The following is a 20,647-nucleotide window of genomic DNA, read 5'->3' as shown; positions in this document are numbered from 1 at the left end:
CAGGGCTACTGGTTTTAGCATTTTCACTGAAATTAACTAATAATGTTGAACATCCCTAATTTTCTTTTTTAATCATAAAAGTATACTAAGCACTTTCTTTGTGGCAAGGTGTTTTATACATATTATTTAATTCTCATAACAAATAGTACAATTAGGGGCTGGGGTTGTAGCTTAGTGGTAGAGCACTTGCCTCTCGTATGAGGCACTGGGTTCAATTCTTAGCACCACATAAAAATAAGTAAATAAATAAAAATAAAGGTATTGTGTCCATCTACAACTAAAAATATTTTTTGAAAAATAGTACAATTGATTTCATTTTATAAAGAAGAAAACTGACTCTAAAGTAATTTGCATAAGATTATTGCTGGTGCTGGATTCAAACTCAAATTCCTAATAGCTTTGTTAGATGCACAGGCAGCATGGTAACAGGGTAAGATGTGCATGTCTGATACTGGGGATGGAAGCCAGAGCTTTGCGCATGCTAGGTATATGCTCAATCACTGAGTTATACCCCTATCCCCTATTTGGTAACATTTTAAAATATTACTTCTGCTTCTTACTGGAAGACTAAGATTCCCTGACGCTCTTTCATGTGCCAATTATTCTAACAAAGCTTCCCATATACCAAAGTTAGTGAAACCAGGTGCATAATTTTAGGAATGAGCACACTCCCTAATTTTTGCTGCCTCTCCAAAAAGCATTTTTACAAGTAACAGCAGGCACTTGAAAACCTTTCTAAGATGTTTTCTGATTTCTTAACTCTAGAAACAAAAATACATTCTCTAATAGTATTTAGTAGAAAGAGTTGAATCAATATCTCTAATAATTTTCCTTTTTCTGATCATATTTTACATATTATTTTATGTAACTTCATACTAGAGAAACCCATTCCTTTGACACTTTCATTCTTCTTCTTCTTTTTTTCTTTTGATACTGGGGAATAAGCCCAGGAGTGCGCTATCACTGAGGTATATCCCAAATCCTATTTATTTTTTATTTTGAAATTGGGTCTCACTAAGTTGCCTAGGCTGGTCTTGAACATGTGATCCTCCTGCCTCAGCCTCCGGAGTCGCTGGGATTACTGACATGCACCACAGGCTTGACATTTTCTTTTGTTGTTTTTAGCCTTCTGGATCAAATTTAGGCTTAAATCACAAAACTCTAGTAGGATCAGAGCTGACATATCTTTTCAAATTTATTTTAATCTTCAAAATACCATTTTTAAGAAGTGCTACCAGACAAGTTTGTCTGCTTTTATTTTTTTATTTTATTTTTTTGAAGGTAAGACATCTCAGTTTTTATCTTTTAATTTATTGATTTCTGATGGAAACTGATTTTTGTGGGTATGGACTGTATTTGTTATCTGCTGTTAACCATCTCCAATTCTTCCTATTGAAATACGCTTTTATTTTTTTAAAAAAAGGTCTTGCTAAGCTGCACAGGCTGCCTTTGAACTTGTGATTGTATTCTACCTCTGCCTTCCAAGTTACTGGGATCATAGATGTGTACCACCACATCCAGCATGTTTGTGTTTTAACAGAATTCAGTTTCTTATGAATTTTATGACCTTTTTATCTAACTGAAATATTCCTGCATACCACAAAATCAGCTGAGACTCATGTGGCAGACTTATTGAACCCAATAAATATTAAGCTTTAACTTATTAGTAGCAATGTAATTATATAGAAAATGTCCAGTTACATTATATTTAAAGTTCATCTTGGAAGGAAAAACATAAACTTATTTCCCAACTATTTTTTCCCCTGAATGGGAAGCAACTAGTTTTCTCTATAATTTACATGTAAGCATTTTTTAAAACTTTTTTCCCTCTTGTTTAGGTAAATGATTTTATCTTACTTCTAGTACCACCATGCCCGGTTCCTGTATTACAGTAATATTTTTGAATACTTTCAGAGCAGGTTTTTCTTGAATTTCTAATTCTTCTACATCACCTAGAAAAAAAAAGAATTACATTATGTATGTAATTTTCTAATCATCTTTCAGAGGCATCACTTTATCTGCTTATAGAGATGGATTAAATAAAGTTAATAAATAATGGAAAAATTAATAGCATAATGAAACAGCTAGAATTTATTTTAATTGCTTATAGCAATTAAAGATATAAATACATATTATAAAAACTCATGTACAAGAGATATGGCCTTCTGCTAGCATCTTAACACACCAGTCACTTTACCTCTGACTTCATAAATTTATTCACTGCACAGGAACATTCTATTGTTATTCAATATCAAAATTTTCTGGTCTTCTTTCTGTCCTCTTAAACAAGGATTAATTCAGACATATTTTATTAATTTTTCTATGTTATTATCCATAATTATAGTGTAAGGATTAGAGGTGAAAAAAGATTTTCCTTATACTGGTTTGTTTAATGGTAGCACTTTACTATGTGTATTCTGATGGAAAGCAATTTTATGAAATATCATTGCTTTATTAGAAAGTTCCTGCCTCTCATTATATTAATACATAAAAATCTGTAACTCAAAATGATGAAAACAGATTGAGTGGGCTTATTCTCAGTGGTCTTTGGCCAAAGCCCATTAATTCTTATAAAACCTGCTAAATAGATCAGTAATGATGAAACTAGAAAATCTGTTTGACTCAACCAAGAGAAAAAAAAGAGATAAAATTTAGATATAGTCAACTAAAATATATTTTAAACACAAGGAACAAGACTACTGATATTTTTAGAGTTGTAAATACATTAGAGATAAGAGGTATCATGGGATTTAAAAAAATTTATGAGGGGCTGGGGATGTGGCTCAAGCGGTAGCGCGCTCGCCTGGCATGCGTGTGGCCCGGGTTTGATCCTCAGCACCACATACAAAGTTGTTGTGTCTGCCAAAAACTAAAAAATAAATATTAAAATTCTCTCTCTCTCTCTTTCTTAAAAAAAAAAAAAATAAAAAATAAAATAAAAATAAATGCTTTAAAAAAAAAGTTTATTAAAAAAAAATAAAAATAAAAAAATTTATGAGTGTATTTTCAACTAAAGGTGATAATATATATGACCATTTGAAGTACAAATAGACTTCTGAGACAATTATCGAGGCTGAATAAAATCTTTCCTCAGATGTAAAATTACCTTACTAAAAGAGGTAAAATAATTAAATGAATTTCAATAAACATACCTGTCAATTTCTGCAGCTGGTAATAGAGCAAATTAAAGGGCCCAGTGTATGGTATGGCTTGGGTCTGTTTCACAGTGCTCATGGCCAAGTCGGTATAATCTGAAGAGAAATTAGAGTAAACAGACTTTAAGAAAATAATACTAGTTTCACAAAACACAATTTATAAAATACCAGGGGTTAAAAAAAAAACAAGTGCAAGCAAATTAAACGAGAACACACTTCTGAAAGCTATCAAAGTGCTCCTACAAGTCCCTGCTTATGGCCTCCTGCCCTGCTAGTTAAGTTGGGTTCCAACTCTGGGTAAGCAGCCTTGCCCTCAGAACCATCAGGTTCTTGGACTTCTCCAAGCAGTGCGTAAGCTGCCTCCCACCTTCTCTTCTGCTTGGCCAGTGTTTCCCAATTTGCAGAGCTCTTGCCATGGCTCCAGGCCAGCTCTCCTCATACACCCAGCACTCGACATGTGCCTGAGCTGTACTGTGATGAGCACTTTCTAACACTGCTTCTCTCATTACACTGAGCTGTAAAAGGCTGTGACTTGATAAACCTTCAGTGCTTTAATAAACCTAGCCCCCTGCAGGGCATAGGAATAAAGGTTCACCAGGTGGTGAATGAAGGAACAAGTTTCACACTTACCTGTGATACTTTGAAAGCTGACAAGTGGCCTGCCTCACGGATAAATTCCTAAATACATCTGGTATTTCTTATTCCTTAGTAAAGTTCTTAAAATTTACTAGTGTTATACAAATATAAGCAAGCACAGTATTTACTTGAAGATAGTATTATTAGGAAAGTAAGTTCTTACCAATGGCTTAGAATTTATACCAACATAGAACTCAGTAGAAATGTTTATAAACTTCAGGAAAAAAACAACTTATAAACTTAGATCCAATCCTGTCTTGGTGCAAACCTCCATTTTTCTCTACAATGAGCTTCAATGTGTATATACTACAGTTTCTGACCATATGGTTGATGTTACTTGGATGATGGGCTTTAATTTTTTCCCTTTAAAGAAGATTTATGAAAGATTTTGTTTCTTCATCCTGATCATTGTTTTGGAATGGTGGAGAACGAACAGGTCCAGCAAGTGATGTAAAACTACAGATTCATTAAGTGTAGCTCAGTGGTAGAACACACACTTTACCATGCATGAATCTGGGTTTCATACCAAACAGAACAAACCAACCCTACAGATAGTTAAAAAACAAAATGTTCACCTGAGAAGTACAAAGTTACTTCAGAAAATAAAAACACCATGCACTGATGTAAAGGGTAGAAAACAGTGGTATGAGGTCAGTAGGTCAACCTGAGAGAGGCGAACATGACCTCAATTATGAAAAGAGTGACTTCATAGATAACTTTAATGTTTCAATGGTTCAGAAAAGATTTCTTCTTCCACAAAGCTATTTAGACGACTTATCTATTTTTATTTCATTATTTTGTTGTTACTAAATATTTGGCTACTAAATTAAAGAGAGGTTTTCATAGATTTTTCTTTCAATGCTGAGGTCAAATAATATCTGATATTGAACAGTATACTTACTGGACAGGTCACAAGGAGAAAGTATATGATAATTAAAGTTTCTTTTAACAAGTATTCCTGAGACCCGCTGGCCTTGTTCTGGTTTTTTGTCTGCTAAAAAGCCCATGACCTATTAAAAAAAGAAGGGAAAAAAAAAGAAAAAAGAAAATAGAATGCAGATATTTAGGCAGTCATTGACAACCACTAGACCTTTTAACTACAAAAACAACATGTGAATTTAACCTTGAAAATTATAAAACACTATATTTTATCTCTCTATGTCCAGGTTCATGTCCAAGCCTAACAAGTTCTCAAAGAGAAGATCCACAGGGATGGATCTGGCAAGAATGGCTGGGTTCAGTTCAATTCCAAACAGCTCAACAACAAAAGTTAACACTTAATTTACTTAAGTAAATTTTTTTGTGGTTCTGGAGACTGAATTCAGGGCATGCCAGCAAGTCTTCTACTGCTGAGCCATACCTCAAGCCTGCAATGCTTTTAAATAACTAAAATTATCAGAGAACAATACTCCAATAAGTTGTTTAGCTTTTCCTGATCTCAGTTCAATGTGGCGTCTCTTAAATTATCTGATTCCAAAAATTCTTTTGTCCCTACATCACTTCCAGCAGAGTTTTGAGAAATACAGTTCTAGATTGTTCCATTGAATGTATTTTTCTATAGACATAAGAGAAACATCATGATACTGCAAACCATTAGGATTTAGGCACAGGGGCTGGGGCTAGGGCTGGAGCTCAGCGGTAGAGCACTCGCCTAGCACGTGCAACGTGCTCATGGGTTTCATCCTCAGCACCACATAAAAAAAAATAAATTAAATAAAGGTATGTGTCCAACTACAACTAAAAAAAAATATTAAAAAAAAAAAAGATTTAGGCACAGATACAAAACACTTGCTCTTCTTTGGAAAAATCTCACATCCTAAGTTTTGCTAATTTTTGTTTCCCCTCCATTCAATTATAAGAAAGGCTATTCTTCAGTTTGTTTCTTCATGCCTGGCTCATTATGTATTAAAAAAATGTTGTAAAGTTAACATATGTCTGATACCTAAAACTTCATATAAATCATTTAAAAGCTGGCCTTAAAAGTATCTTCAAAAGATTTTTGATCAACAGAGGTAAAAATGCAGGCTTCTTCCAATGAATCCCTCTTTCATGCCAGGTAATGTTTTCCTTAACTATTTCAATTTTAAATTCTGGAAGTATATTTCACCATCAAAACAATTAATTTGGGGCTGGGGTTATGGCTCAGTGGTAGAGCGCTCGCCTCACATGTGCAAGGCCCTGGGTTTGATCCTCAGCATCACATAAAAATAAATAAAATAGGTTCTGTTATATCCACATAACTGTGTTTAGATAAGGGGAGGGCAGAACATCACGGCAGAGGAGTGGCATACAGTCATGAGCACACTTACCCTCCAACACGGGGAGGGGAAGAAGCTGGGGCTGTGGATCGGGGAGCTGTCAGATTCCATGTATTAAGACCTAATCTACCTGGAAATTTCCCATCTGAAGAAATAACTTAGTAGAACAAAAAGCACCAGGATAACATCCTTGTAGTGTACTAAGTAGAAACGAGTATTCATCTTGATTTCATTAAAGAAGGTCCATTTTCTTAAGAAGAAAACACACAGCCGGGAATAGAAGCCACCACCCTTTACCTTGGCTAGTTTTTCTCCTCTGAAGTTTAAGGTCACAGCCTCTGTATTCCGAGGATTGTGAACCTCTATGTGAACTTCATCATTATCTTCATATTCTCGAATCAGTGCTGCTTTCAGTCTGGCCATTTCATTCTGTTCTCCATGGACTAGAATCTACATAGAATAAATTTCATTTATTTATTTTAATTAATTTTTTTAGTTGATAATGGACCTTTATTTATTCATATGTGGTGCTGAGAATTGAACCCAGTGCTCACACATGCTAGGCAAATGCTTTACCATTAAGCTATAACACCAGCCCCACCAGATAAATTTTTAAAAAGCACAGGAAACATCCTCTATTGAAATAAATAATGGCCCTTGACTTCATTAACTAAATTCATGAACTAGAGATACCCCTGAAGTTATGAGACATTGCTGCTTTTAAGGACCTCTCACCAAACTTACACAGATTTCTTCATTCTGCTTGGCTTTAAAAGTTATGCAGAACTACTTTGAGAGTAAAGAAACTTCTATATCACTACAAAGATACATGACTTTTTTCTACATTTCTAGCTGTGTCTGTGCTCTCATTTGTAAAGATCTGGACCAGGTAACCTCCACAGCCTCTGCCAGCTTTAGATGCACATGGTTAAACTACTACTACTGCTCCTGCTGTCTCAGGAAATTTTCTTCAGATTTCCTAGTTTGAGACTTTTTGTGTATATAGTACTGTGGATTGAACCCAGGGGTGCTCCACCACTGAGCTACACCCCCAGTCCTTTTTTATTTTATTTTGAGACAGGGTCTCACTAAGTTGCCCCAGGCTGGCCTCAGTCTCTATAAAGTCACTGGAATTATGTGTGGGCCAACACACCCAACTTAATTTTAAGACTTTCAAATGAAGCTTTTGTGAAGGTGGGGGGTGGGATATCCTGATATCCCCTTCTGTTTTTACAACTATCATACTGGCGATCAGTCTTTCTGCTGACAAAAAGGTCACTCCTTGCCTCTAGAGCAATGGTAGAAGGTTCTCATCTGACTCACGAAGCATGGCCAACATGGCTCCTATGCAGAGGTTTAGCACCTAGGACATGGACACAAATCTTGGCCCCACTGTTTACTATTTGTGTATCCTTGGCTAAGTTACTTAACATCTTGGTTTCTTATTTACAAAACAGATATTGGAGGCAGGTGTGGTAGCACTTGCATCTAAATCTCAGTTACTCAAGAGGCCAGCCTCAGCAGCTCAGCCAGACCCCAGTCTCAGAAAACAAACAAATACCCCACCCCCTGAAAAAAAAAAAACCCAAATCAGCTGTTGGTTGTGATAGTTAAACAAGTGGATTCATATAAAACATTAATATGCCAGGTGCAGTGGTACAGGCCTGAAACCCCAGGGGTTCAGGAGGCTGAGAAAGGAGGATCATGAGTTCAAAGAAAGCCTCAGGAATTTAGCAAGGCCCTAAGCAACTCAGTGAGACCCTGTCTCTAAATAAAATACAAAAATGGGCTGGGAATGTGACTCAGTGGTCGAGTGCCCCTGAGTTCAATCCCTGGTACCAACAAAACAAAACACTAATATGGTACCTGGCACTTGACAAGCATTCAATAAATGCTACCTATTATCAACTACTACAACCAACGCTATGAGAATTATAATTTTATCAAAGCTATCCTTTTTTTTTTTTTTTTGCAGTACTGGGAGTTGAACCCAGAACCTTATGCATGTGAAGCAAGCAATCTACCACCGATCTACACATCCAATCCGTAACTATACTTTTGATAGAGCTGGTTATTGATAAAGGTAGGTATCAAGTTCAACCCAAAAACTTAAACTGTAAGCAGAGATAGAATCTGGAGTGATGAAATGGGGCTGAGGACGAGGTGCTGACAATGGAGGAAGAGAAAACAGATTTTCCTCCTGGGCTTAAAGATCCTAGCGAATGTCTATGAAGCACAAATACCAGAAAACACACAGGTGGCGTCTCCACTGTACTCAAATTCTACAAGCTACATACTAAGGAGGTGAATGATTTTCTCCATCAAAAAATCTGCTCATTAAGGGCCAGTGGCAAATTCCTGTGTGGACGATCATGCTAGAAAGAATTAAAATAAGAGTACATAAGAAGATGTTCTCTATTTAGTCTTTGGGGAAATGAAACTCAAAGCTGCAAGGTGAAAAACCTAAGTATCTATCAATCCATCAGATAAATGGATAAACAAAGTATGATATTTATGGAATATTACTCAGCTATAAAAAGCATTAAATAACAGGCTGTAACATGGAAAAATCTTGGACACATCCTAAGTGGTAATTCCTCTTAACATGAAATACCTAAAATAGTTAAATTCAGAGAGACAGAAGATAAGAGCTAACCTGGGGTGGAAGGGAAAAGGTAACTAGAAGTCATAGTTAAATGGATACAGAGTTTCTGTTTGAGGTGATGAAGTTTTGAAAATAAAGACTGGTGACAGTTGTATAACCCGACAATGTGGTTAGTGCCACCGAATTAAACACTTAATATATTCACAAAAGGAACTTCAACTATTTTCTACAGATGCATGTTCCACAAGTGTTCCTCCTTTTAAGAATACATATTATTTTCAGTTTATTCCGCTAATTCCACCAAAACATATAACCATTATTTTTATTACATGAAACTTAAAAATACGAGTAATACTAATGAGCTATACAGTAATATGTTTAATATCTATTTAAATCTTGAATTTTTAACTATAAGAACTTACCTTTCTCCTCTATCCGAAGTATTCTTACACTACTTAATATTATTTCAATCATATCCTATAAGTGCTTTAGAGATATGTCCTCTCATTCATCCCCATTTACAAGGAGGTTAAATAATGTGCCCAGGTTACATAGCAAGCTAGGGATGGAGGAGATTCAAAATAAGCAGCTGGCAGTGCAAAGGATCTGCTCAAAGCTGCTGCCTGATCTATAAATTGCCTGCTACAATTTCTTGGGTATGCTCCCCCCATAGCTATTATAAATCTCTCCCATAAATATTATAATTCAAAATCAGAGACTAACCACATGAGGCGGTTTCAAAGCACGAATAAATTCACTGGTTTGCTGGTAATCTGTGTGAGCAGAGAAAGAAATGTAATCAACGGACATTTTCAGTGGTAACTTCTGCCCAGACATGGTAGTGATTTCTTCAGGTTCAGACATGATATGCTGTTAAAAACAAATACAAGAAAACAAAACAAACTATCCAATTAGAAAAAGAAAAGGTACACTTCCATTTTTTTTCATGCAGCCATAACTCTCATGTTAAATTTAGAACCTTCAGTACAAAAAATCATTATCAACTTAGTAAGTAATACTCATTTTCTTGGTCAAGTAAACATTTAACAAGAAAGTAAGAATCTAAGACTCAATGTATTTGGAATGTTGGCAAGTGAAAATTATTACTCTTATGACTAGAAAGATAAACCTGTATTCCTAACTCTCCTGCTATGTAGTCACTTCAAATATCAGGATTTATATAAGGTAAAGTAATGAAAATGATCCAAGTGAGAAACTGCACTGTATTTATTTCTTTTTTTTAAAGAATTTAACCTTTATTTTATTTGTTTTTATGTGGTACTGAGGATTGAACCCAGTACCTCATACATGAGAGGCAAATGCTCAACCACCGAGCTACAACCCCAGCCCCATGATATTGTATTTCTTTAGATAAAATAGATATTAATGGTAAGAAGAAAATGGGATGGTTGGATATTTATAAATTGCCTCTGAAGTTTTGCACACTTTTCTCTAATGTCCACACCCTTAGGAGCTAACTTTGGCCTTTGTATACCAATGGGAAGATGAGCAGTCAACCAGGCACATTCTTCAGTTTTTAAGAATACTTCACAGGTTAAACATCTCTACTCTGAAAATCTGAAATGCTCCAAAATCCAATGCTTTTTGAATGCAAAAAAGATTAGGAATGCTCATCTGGTGAAGTCTATGCAAATGTTCCCAAATGCCCAAATACCAAAGTCTCCAACACTTTTGGTCCCAAGCACTTTGGGTAAGAGATATTCAATCTGTATTAGTAAACCTCTTCATTAGATAAAGGTCTTCAAGCATTTGTCTCAAATAGGCTCCTAACCTTTTTTTTTCTTTTTACTTGCAACCAGCTGACCACTTCTCACATTTTAATGTATGCCCTAATCTCTTCAGGAACTTGTTGTGACATTCCGTGTCTAATTCTTCATCCTTCAAACATCTCTAGTTACCTACTCCTATCCTTATTTTTTGAAATCAAAACTTGTATTTGCTAAAGAACTACTTCAATGGAATAATATATGAGGATATTGCTACCTTTGCAACTCTGATTAGGAGTAACACAGTACCCCGAGACTATAACTGACCTTGGCAAGTGTCCCCTCTACACAGTACCCTGCTATGATGACACCATTCCTCTTATCAGTACACCAGCTTTCAAATAACTCTCTGGATAAGCCACTTTGCATCATGCCTGGAGAGGCCATTACAACACTGGGACCGATGTCATCAAAGTGGTCCATGCTCTGAAAAAGACAAAAGATGGCAAAAGCATGTTAACCACTAGGACTTGACAAAGCATTCCTCATTTTTGAAGAATAAGAGTAAGGTAAAAGGTTAATCATACTATGGAAGGGGCTGGGCAACACAAGTATACATTTTAAGTCCAACTGCCAAACTCCTAAACACCTTAGGCTAAGAAAGAGGAAAACAAAGCAGTTGATCTTCAAAGTTTTCTATGTATAGCTCGAGGGCCAAGAGGACCATTTCCAATGTGCAAGCAGGCAGAAATTTAAGAGTGAAAGGGTTTTTACCCATCCTGGAAAAGAACCCTAAAAGAATTTTGCAGAAGACTCACAATAGTTTTAATGAAAATTTTGAGTATGTTTGGAAATCTAACAAAAAGTTTAACACTGTTCCTAGGGAAAACGTGGCTCTAATTCTTAGTTACCTTATAAAATAAAGCTTACAGACAAAGCCTATTTAAAATTTGAAGACCATTTACAACTTAAATTATTTTGGACATTAATTACTTTATTTAATTACTTTATGAAAGCATCAATTTGAATGAAATGATACATTTTAAACTAAATTAAACCAGATTTTATTAAATGTTTTGAAAAGTGAACATATGGGAATTTTCATATATGGAATTTGTAGTGCAAATCAAAAAGATGATTAGGGACCTGGGGATGTAGGTTAGTGGTAAAGCAACTAACTGCTTAGCATACAGAAGGCCCTGAGTTCCATCCTGAGCACCATTAAAAAAAAAAAAAGAAAAAATTACATTGAAATGAGATATTTTTCTTATCAGAGTTTTTTATTCCTATGGTAGAAGAGATCCAAGTTATTCAGCAATTGCAAATACTGAGAACTATGGAGCCAGGAGCAAAATTTGGTTAAGCAAAAAATAAATGCCAGCTGCTAAAGCTCTGAAGTACTGCAGGGAAAGGAAGTCTACTAGAGAAGAGCCAGACTTCTGCAGGAGGGATTCAAAAGCCCTCCCACCACTGAGAACTGACCATCTTCTACCCATCAGTGCCCCTTCCTTCCACAAGCACTCACCTTCAGGTTGCTAATGTGTTTGAAAACAAAGGGATTATTAATGTTGATCTGCTTTCGGATTTTATCATTCATGGCATTTACATACGTCTGGTACACAGCCATACACTTCTTGGCCAGAGACGATGCATAATATATTGGGATGTCATGTAGTTCTGGGTGATTCTGCCAGTACTCATCTGGAGCCATTTTACAAAAAACATCAGTTTGTCATGTGAGTAAGTCATTCAAATAGAACTTGGTACCCATAACTAATTTTTTAAAATTCACAATAATGAAATAAAGTACACGTGTCTATTTAAAGAGTTCTAAGAAAAAATATCCTGTTTCTACTAACTTAAAGTTACAAATCCAAAACTTATTTCTAACTACTGGAATAAACCTAGAAACAGGCTGTGATCACTGACCAAAGAAGTAGAAGCTTTTACAAATTATTCGGTGTAAGTTTATCCTGAATAATAAACGATAACTTAATATTCCAGAGAGATACTACATCTTGTTATGATTTTTTAAAAAAACATATCATTACTAGTTCAGACTTATCACAGGCTAATTACAAAATATGACTTCCAAAAGTAAACTGATTTTAAACACTTAAAAAATTATAATTACTTTATCATTTTTTTAAAAAACTAAGAAGTAAACCATTTCTGAAAATGAAGCTGTGGGCAGTACATCTTCAAATGAAGGCTTATTTTAAGGGAAAATTCTCATGAAATCCCACAATTTTATAAGGCAGTATGGCCAAAACACGATTCATTGTACTAGATGCATCTACATAAAGGAAATGTCTTAAATGCCTACTATGTGATTTATAATTACCATTTCTAAATTTTCAAAACTTTATCTCCATTTTATAGATTAGAAAAGTGAGACTAAGAAAACCCTGAATAGGCAGCAATGTTATTTTTTACATGTCTTAGTGATCTGTCTACCTAGGGACAGGGAATTTTCCTGTAATGCATGTTGTGAATATATTTCCTGGTTCATCCCCTGGCTTAGCTTGTTAGGTTTTTAGATGTAATTAAAATTTTTAATAGTGTCAAAAGTTTTTGACGTTTTCTGTATGATTTCTCACATACTGGGTAAAGCTGACTGTATCTAAAAGATCACATCACAATCTACTGTTTCTGTATTTTTTAAAAAATATTTTTTTAGTTGTAGATGGACACATATCTTGATTTCATTTACTTATTTTCTATGTGGTGCTGAGGATCGAACCTAGTGCCTCACGCATGCAAGGCAAGCGCTCTACCACTGAGCTACAACCCCAGCCCTACTCTTTTTTGTATTTTTATGAACAAATTTTGAATAGTGAGAAAAAAAGTCGGGCAACTTGCCCCAGGCTGAATGGCTGGGACATAATGATGTGTGAAAGCAGTGACTGGAATGGCTGTCCTCTTTCTACTTTGCCTTGTTGCCTGGGAGGACAAGGGGCAAAGCCACCCACACACAAAGAGCACTGGCACTTGAGCGTGTCATGATGCATGCTTTGACAGTGGGACTGCCAGATGAAAATACCAAACACCCACTTAACTTGAGCTTCTGAGAAAAAACAAAAGATTTTTGGCATTGGAACATTAAATATTTGGGACACCCCCACTAAAAATGTTACTCTTTATTCATCTGAAATTAAAATTTAACTGGACAACCACACTTTATTTGCCACAGCTGGCAGCCCTGGGAAGGGCGACACCTTATTTTGTCCCAATTCATGATCCTCCTGCCTCAGCCTCCTGTTCTTCACTTTACTGGTTATGAAGACTTCTCATTTCAAGTCCTCTAAGGACTGATTTGACCTGCAGTTAGAAAGAGGACCAATCAGAACCAAAAGACGACTGGACTGGATTAGGATTTAGGAAATTAAGCATCCAGAACGTAAGTGTCTGTCAGATTTGCCTTTGACTTGGGATCACTGATTTCATCTTCTCTTTGCTTCTCTTCCTTTCAGCATAAAAGGGAAAATATTCATCATTGCCATCACAGTGACAGCTTAGGAGGTGACCCACTTCTAGTTCTTTGCAAGAAGTTATATACACATGAGGCATCTATGGTACTCTGCCAGAGTACTATCCTCAAATAGAATCACAGGGGATTATTAAGCATAAACGTATGTTAAAAGTGACACCCACTGTTCCTCTTATTAAAAAAGTCGTATATACTCATTGCAATGTTTGGAAAATAGAGAAAAGCAGAAAATGAACTCAATATTTTCCCACTATCCAGATTTAATCTTTCCAGTCACTTGAATGTTTCCTAGCTAGTTAGGATCAGAGTACATATAGTTTTAAATCTTACATTTTGGTTTACACTATGTGAAAATATGCAGTAACTCTTCAGTAGCTTAGTTTTCTTTTTTCTACAATGTGATATTAACTGACGTGATAGTTCTTTAAAAAAACTAAAATGAATGCCCTTACTGACAAAACTTTCTGTACATCTTGCTTACTTCCTAGAAGTCGAGCTGCTGTAAAAACGTTTGCATATCTTAAGATCTCTGATACTGATGGCATCCCGAAAGGCATGCTGACCACCAGCCCAGTCCCAGAATGGGAGAGCTGCTGTTTCTCTGGGCTCTTACTAGCACCAAATCCTCATTTTTTTTTTTTGGTACTGGGAATTGAACCCAGGAGTGTTTAACCACTGAGCCACATCTCCAGCCCTTTTTATACTTTATTTAGAGACAAGGTCTTGTTGAGTTGCTTAGGGTCTCATTGGTGAGGCTAGCTTTGAATTCATGATCCTCCTGCCTCAGCCTCCTGAGCTGCTAGGATTACAGGTATGCGCTACTACACCTGGTATCAAATCCTCACTTTTAAATGAAAGAAACTAAAGCCCAGAAAGGTCAGGTTACGTAGACAAGGCTATGTCATTTGTCTTGGTAAAATGATGTAAGAGTCTGATAAACACCCAAATGCAAAGGAAGTGGCATACCTAGAATCAACAGCAGCTCCTGAGCCCTTCCGAGGGCAAAGACAGGAATGAGCCCTCTGCCCCCTCTGTTTACAATGTCATGGACGGTGTTACAGAATCTTGCTTCTCGCTCCTCACGTTTCTCATGGATATGAGTCCCATAAGTAGATTCCTAAATAACAGGTTAGATATGTGAGACCAAGACCAATGATCCCAAAAGAATTCAAAAGTTAAACCTTAATGAAATCCTGAGGCAAAGAGATTCACTTCTCCATTAACATGCCATTTACTTGAACATATATTACTATAATATTAATTGGAAAGAAGTGCAAACAAGAATGTTAGAATTTGGATCTAAGTAATAGGAGCATTTTGGAAAATGAAATCAGGGAGAAGTCCACATATACACAAAAATATGTCTTCTTCTCTCAAGATAATTTTGCTATGATTTTTCTCTTCCTCCTCAGAGAAGTTAAAGCTTCAAACCAGAAACAAGTACTGTTTCTTATACTCTTGCTCAAATATATGCCCTAACGTCTTACCATGTCTGACCCACTGGCATCTCCTAAGGCACAACAGAAAAGCAGAATCTCGGGCTCCAGCCTACAACTTCTGAATCCGTCTTTACAACTATCACCGGGTAATACATGAGCACATTAAAGTTCAAGAAGCACCGCTCTAAAACACCAGCTATCACAAGAATAACTACTTGTTTTGAGAATCAAAAAACTCAGTTTGCCCTTAAACTAAGGTTAGTTTATATGCTGAGCAGGGCATGAGCTGAGTCCCATCTCTGATCTACCCACCATGTGGCTCTGGGACTGCAATGGGCACTGGCCCCTCATAACTGAGAAGGTGGGAGCTTCTAGAAGTGATGAGGGAGAAACAGTTCTTTCATTCCAAACCAAATGCACTTGATGTTCTTATATATACTATAGGCTCAAAAGGCCTCTCCCACTTCCTGACACCTTGTTCCAAGACACATTGTTGAATTTGCAACCACCAGGTCCCCAACGAGTTTCAGCACACAGTCATTTATCTTGCTTCCTTGGTACTTAACAACCTAACAAGTAGACAGGACATATGATGAACAATGTGACCAGCAGCCTGTGCCAAGGGCCAAAAGACAGTCACCATGGCAAAGGCAGTGCATCTACACCACTTTTAAACAATCTTTAAGATGTCCTACAAATTTGGGAGAAGTGACATAGGCCAAAGTACTTAGGAGACAGGGAGGGAGTACTCAACTAGAATATCATGACCTGAGACAGCCTAACGTCACTAACATTAGACCACAGCTAATGTGAGCAACAAAAGAGGGTGGAAAAGAACTACAAAGAATAGCCAAATAAATTCTTAAACTATAAGCCCATAAATTTATATCCAGTAACATTATGAAAATGAGATTATGTTTCTTCCTCACTAGAAAAATTCTGCTTATGTTATACTAATTATAACACATTCATTATTACTTACAATAATAAGAATATCAGGCTTGATATTAGGAATTTCAGCTGCCATTAAGTGTCTATCTTCTTGTCTTGAGAAATCACCCGTGTACAAAAGCTGTGAAAAGATAAATTTGTAAGCAGGATTTGGGAAAGGCTTCATTTTGTCTCTTCTGTCTTCTCCTCCCCTCCCTTCTCCTCTTCTTTCCCTCCTTCCCTTTCTTTCTTCCAGTACTGGGGATTGAACCAGGGACATTCTACCACTGAGCAATATCTCCAGTTCTTTCTTTATATTGAGATATCATCTTGCTAAGTTTCCTAAATTGGCCTCAAACTTGGGATTCTCCTGCCTCAGCCTCCTGAGGTGCTGGCATTACAGAAATGTGTCCTCATGTATAGCAGAGAAAGCTTCATTTTGCTAATGAATATTTTAATCTTGTAAAATCTAACAGTAAAATTAAATTTATAAAAGCCTATACCTGGTAAAATTTAGATGCAATGCTTATGTCTAATTCAAAATGTCTGACATAGTTAAATCATTAAATCTACTTAATGTGATAATATATCTCAGAATTATCCCACAAAGATAAAGGGACATGTTGGCACAGAAAGGAATCTCCAGAGATACTTGGGAACATTGTCTAAAATGAAAGATAAAGTCAAAGAGTATACACATCAAATTCCAAATGAAAGTTCGAATCTGCACTTTCACTCTTTTCTGCTTATTTCTTGTGGCCTGGGACAAAGTGCAAGGATGAGCAACTTGATATATTATAGAATTCAACAAATAAAAGTTTCAATATATGAGCAGTTATAAAATACATTTAGGAAGACATGACACTAGAACATTGGTTCTCAAATCAGGTTGTAAAAAATCATCTAAAAAACTTGAAAACAAAAAGTCAAGTCCACCTTTCCAGATATTATGCAATGGGTTATTTTCAAAAAGTACCCTAAAAATTCAAACCAAAACTACACTGAGATTTCATCTCACACCAGTCAGAGTGGCAGTCATCAAGAATACAAAAAATACGCCAGGCATGTCGGTGCATACCTGTAATTCTAGTGGCTCAGGAGGCTGAGCAGGAGGATCTCAAGTTCATAGCCAGCCTCAGCAATTTAGCAAGGCCCTAAGCAACTTAGGAAGATCCTGTCTCAAAATAAAAAATAAAAAGGGCTGGGCATGTGGCCCAGTGGTAAAGCATGCCTGGGTTCAATCCCTGACTCTTAGGGAAGATGGCTCTTCCCTAACAAGTTTCCTAATGGTGACTGAAAAAGAATCAATCCTGTGGTGTGCTAGGGAACTTATTCTTAGAGATGCTTATTTTACTCTGTATTACAATGGAGGAAGAAACTGTCATATTTAAAAGGAAAAGTGCTGACTTGCGTTTCAGTGATTTGGCACTCTGCAAATCTTAGGGAATTTTTAATGCCACTTGGCAGCATAAAGTTTTGCACTGATATCACTTATGGAGAAAGGGCCAGAGCTAGAAAGTACCTTTACGCCGGCGATCTCAATCATGAACATGGCTGCTCCCAGGACGTGACCTGCATGGTAACACCAGAACTTGATTCCTGCAACTTCCTTAACTTCATGGAAGTTGATGGTTTCAATTTTGTCCATGCTTTCTTCCAAATCTGTCTCAGTATATAGCATGTCGTCTGCTGATATGTTACTAAATTTTCAAAGATGCCAAGAAAAGAATTAAGGGTAAGATTTTTTTTTAAAGTTTTTTAACTCAAAGAAATTATCTGTAGATGATATATCCATGAAGATTTCCTAAAAATTTAGTATACAGATTATGCTATTTAGAATCTGTCAGATATTTTATGTATTTTTTGGCTATGATTATAATAAAAATATTTAGTGTACATAGCTACAAAGCTTGAGTGTAAAAGCAAAGCACACAGTAAATTCAAAGTACTGTTGCCCTTTTGATTTTGGAACAGGATTTCACCAAGTTGCTTAGGGCCTTGCTTAGTTGCTGAGGCTGGCCTTGAACTTGTGATCCTCCTGCCTCAGCCTCCTGAGTCACTGGGATTACAGGTTTGTCCCACCTGCCTAGCAAAACAAAATATTCTTTTTAAGATTGCATAATCTCAACTTCTTTTTCTGCCCCAACATTTCCAAGAGATATGACACACATGCATGCACTGACCATGTTTGGTGGGAAAAGAGTTCTCTAAAGTCTACTTAACTTTTCTCCCGCCCTGAATTATGTTAATGTATTTCCAAAACAGCAAGAGAATAGTGGTTAAGAACACAGACTCTGGAGCCAGATTGCCTCTTACTATGACCATTTTAGGTAAATCACCTAACCTCTCTGTGTCTCAGTTTCATCTTCTATAAAATGGGATTTCTCAACATCCGAAATTGGTGTAAAGATTAAACGAGTTTATATTAAGAACTGAGGACTGAGCCTACATGTCATAGGCATTATTTGTTAACTAGCATTACCATTACTAAGAATAACATTTCAATTCCTGTGTATTTACATATAAAGAATAACAGAGTTTTAGCTACCCTTGAATTAATCAGCTTTTGAAGGTTAGTAATTTGTATTGTGGGTCTCACCAAAATGCTCTAAATTTTCTGGCAGAGAAGTAATGTCACTCTTAGAATTGGTAAATATATCCTCTGGGAACATTAGCCAGTTTTTGCTGGATGGAATAGTACATGCATGTAATTCCAGCTACACAAATTTAAGGCCAGCCTGTGCAACTTAGCAAGATTCTATCTCAAAATAAAAAGGGCTGGGGATGTAGGTCAGTGGTAGAGGACCTGCTGAATATATGCTAGGCTCTCAGTTCAATCCCCAGTACTAAAGGGGAAAAAAAAAGAGATAGTAAACTTTCTGACACGATAATCCAAAATAAGAATTTAGCACATATCACTGCTTAATGTATCTGGTCTTAAATTTTAATAAAATTACACAATGCTATTTATAGAACCTTTCTATCATACCTTATGATTTATAGCAGTTTAACAAAGATTTAAAAGAATGTAAAATCTATATATAAAGTTTAAAGTCAGAAGGGACTGATACACAATAGGTATTCAATAGGTTGTTATGGAATAACTAAATTACTGCCATCCTTGTGAATAAAGAGAGTGCCTTATTTCAAATACAAAATGATCTGTCTCTTGAACCATGTGTATTGCATAGGCCCATATAATCTAATAAAATAATTTACCTAACTTTGACATAATCCGAAAGAAGCCATCTATAAATAGCTTTTGTGGCATGAGTCATAAATGTTCTTCCTTTGAAACTTGTCTTCTGCAGAAACCAGGGCAAAGCTCCACAGTGATCCAAATGGAAACTTAAAAAGAAACAGAGATTGTGTTAAAATTCTTAAAATCTTATATGCTACATGTAATGAAATGGTCATTGAATAGAAATTCTATGTAACAATTATATGAGGATCCTTTCAGAAAACCAAAAGTAGGTATGTGCATACAGTTTTTTTTTTTTTTTAAACATATATAACTTTATTTATTTCTTTATGTGGTGCTGAGAGCAAACCCAGTGCCTCATACATGCTAGGCAAGCGGTCTACCACTGAGCCTCAATCCCAGCCCACGTATAGAGTTCTAATAAAGGAAAAAGATTTTAAAAGCATACACACACACACACACACACACACACACACACAGGTTTTTTTTTTGGTACTATGGATTGAACTCAGGGGTGCTTAATCACTGAGCCACATCCTCAGCCCTTTTTATCTTTTTATTTTTTTTATTTTGAGACAAGGTCTTGCTAAGTTGCTGAGGCTGGCTTTGAACTTGCGATCCTCCTGCCTCAGCCTCCTGAGTGTCTGGGATTACAAGTGTGTGCCATTGCACCTGGCTTAAAAGTATTTTTTAAATAGCAAAAATCTTTATCAGTGAATAATTAGAGAGGAAAGAAAAATATAACTAAACCTTTCCATAAGTTACAGGAAATAATGTCTATACAGTGCTGTCTTATTGATTAAATGATATAAGGTAATTTAAAGTGCACATGTATATACATGTTTAATAAAATCCGTCTTCCTTTCTGAAGAAAAAAGAAGAAGAATATAACCAAACCAACTCTCAGCAACCAGAATTATAACAAACACTTTAACAGAATAAGTTGAAAAAAAATCACTATTTTAAAATGAAGCTCTTATAGAATAATGTGACAAGATTGTGACCTCAAGGAGATGCCCTATAAAGGGCCTTTCTTCGGGCCACGTTTGATAACAATTTAAAGTCAGTATTTCCTTCCCACTAACTCACTGGATTATATGAGTTTTCTAGACTGTGATGACAAAATGTAGTGTTAGTTTAGATCTAGATATCCGAAATATGCTTCTTAGTGGAAAATATGTGGTTTTGGGAGAGAGGGGGCAAAG

At 36.1% G+C, this 20,647-nt stretch overlaps 1 protein-coding gene across 4 annotated transcripts in view; it reads right to left on the bottom strand.

Moving 5' to 3' along the window:
* Nucleotides 1-20,647, bottom strand: part of Cpsf3 (cleavage and polyadenylation specific factor 3) — a 35,735-nt gene that overhangs the window by 8,470 nt on the left and 6,618 nt on the right. For 3 of the 4 annotated variants that reach the window (XM_058578354.1, XM_046441225.2, XM_046441224.2), the window contains exons 4-14: nt 19,460-19,588; nt 17,763-17,940; nt 16,293-16,382; nt 14,838-14,988; nt 11,907-12,082; nt 10,709-10,867; nt 9,378-9,524; nt 6,347-6,499; nt 4,693-4,801; nt 3,153-3,251; nt 1,858-1,952 (exon numbers count right to left, since the gene is read on the bottom strand). In XM_058578354.1, the coding sequence (XP_058434337.1) occupies nt 1,858-1,952; nt 3,153-3,251; nt 4,693-4,801; nt 6,347-6,499; nt 9,378-9,524; nt 10,709-10,867; nt 11,907-12,082; nt 14,838-14,988; nt 16,293-16,382; nt 17,763-17,940; nt 19,460-19,588 (1,486 nt within the window). Of the gene's footprint in view, nt 1-1,857; nt 1,953-3,152; nt 3,252-4,692; nt 4,802-6,346; nt 6,500-9,377; nt 9,525-10,708; nt 10,868-11,906; nt 12,083-14,837; nt 14,989-16,292; nt 16,383-17,762; nt 17,941-19,459; nt 19,589-20,647 lie in introns of those variants that run through there. The other variant, XM_046441226.2, reaches the window with a different exon arrangement.

This window comes from Marmota monax, unplaced genomic scaffold, assembly GCF_021218885.2.
Source record: "Marmota monax isolate L192 unplaced genomic scaffold, Marmota_monax_Labrador192_F-V1.1 WCK01_AAM20220418_F8-fsc00010, whole genome shotgun sequence".
NCBI lineage: Eukaryota > Metazoa > Chordata > Mammalia > Rodentia > Sciuridae > Marmota > Marmota monax.
Note: the sequence above shows the minus strand (reverse complement) of the source record. Positions and strands in the feature narration are given on the sequence as shown.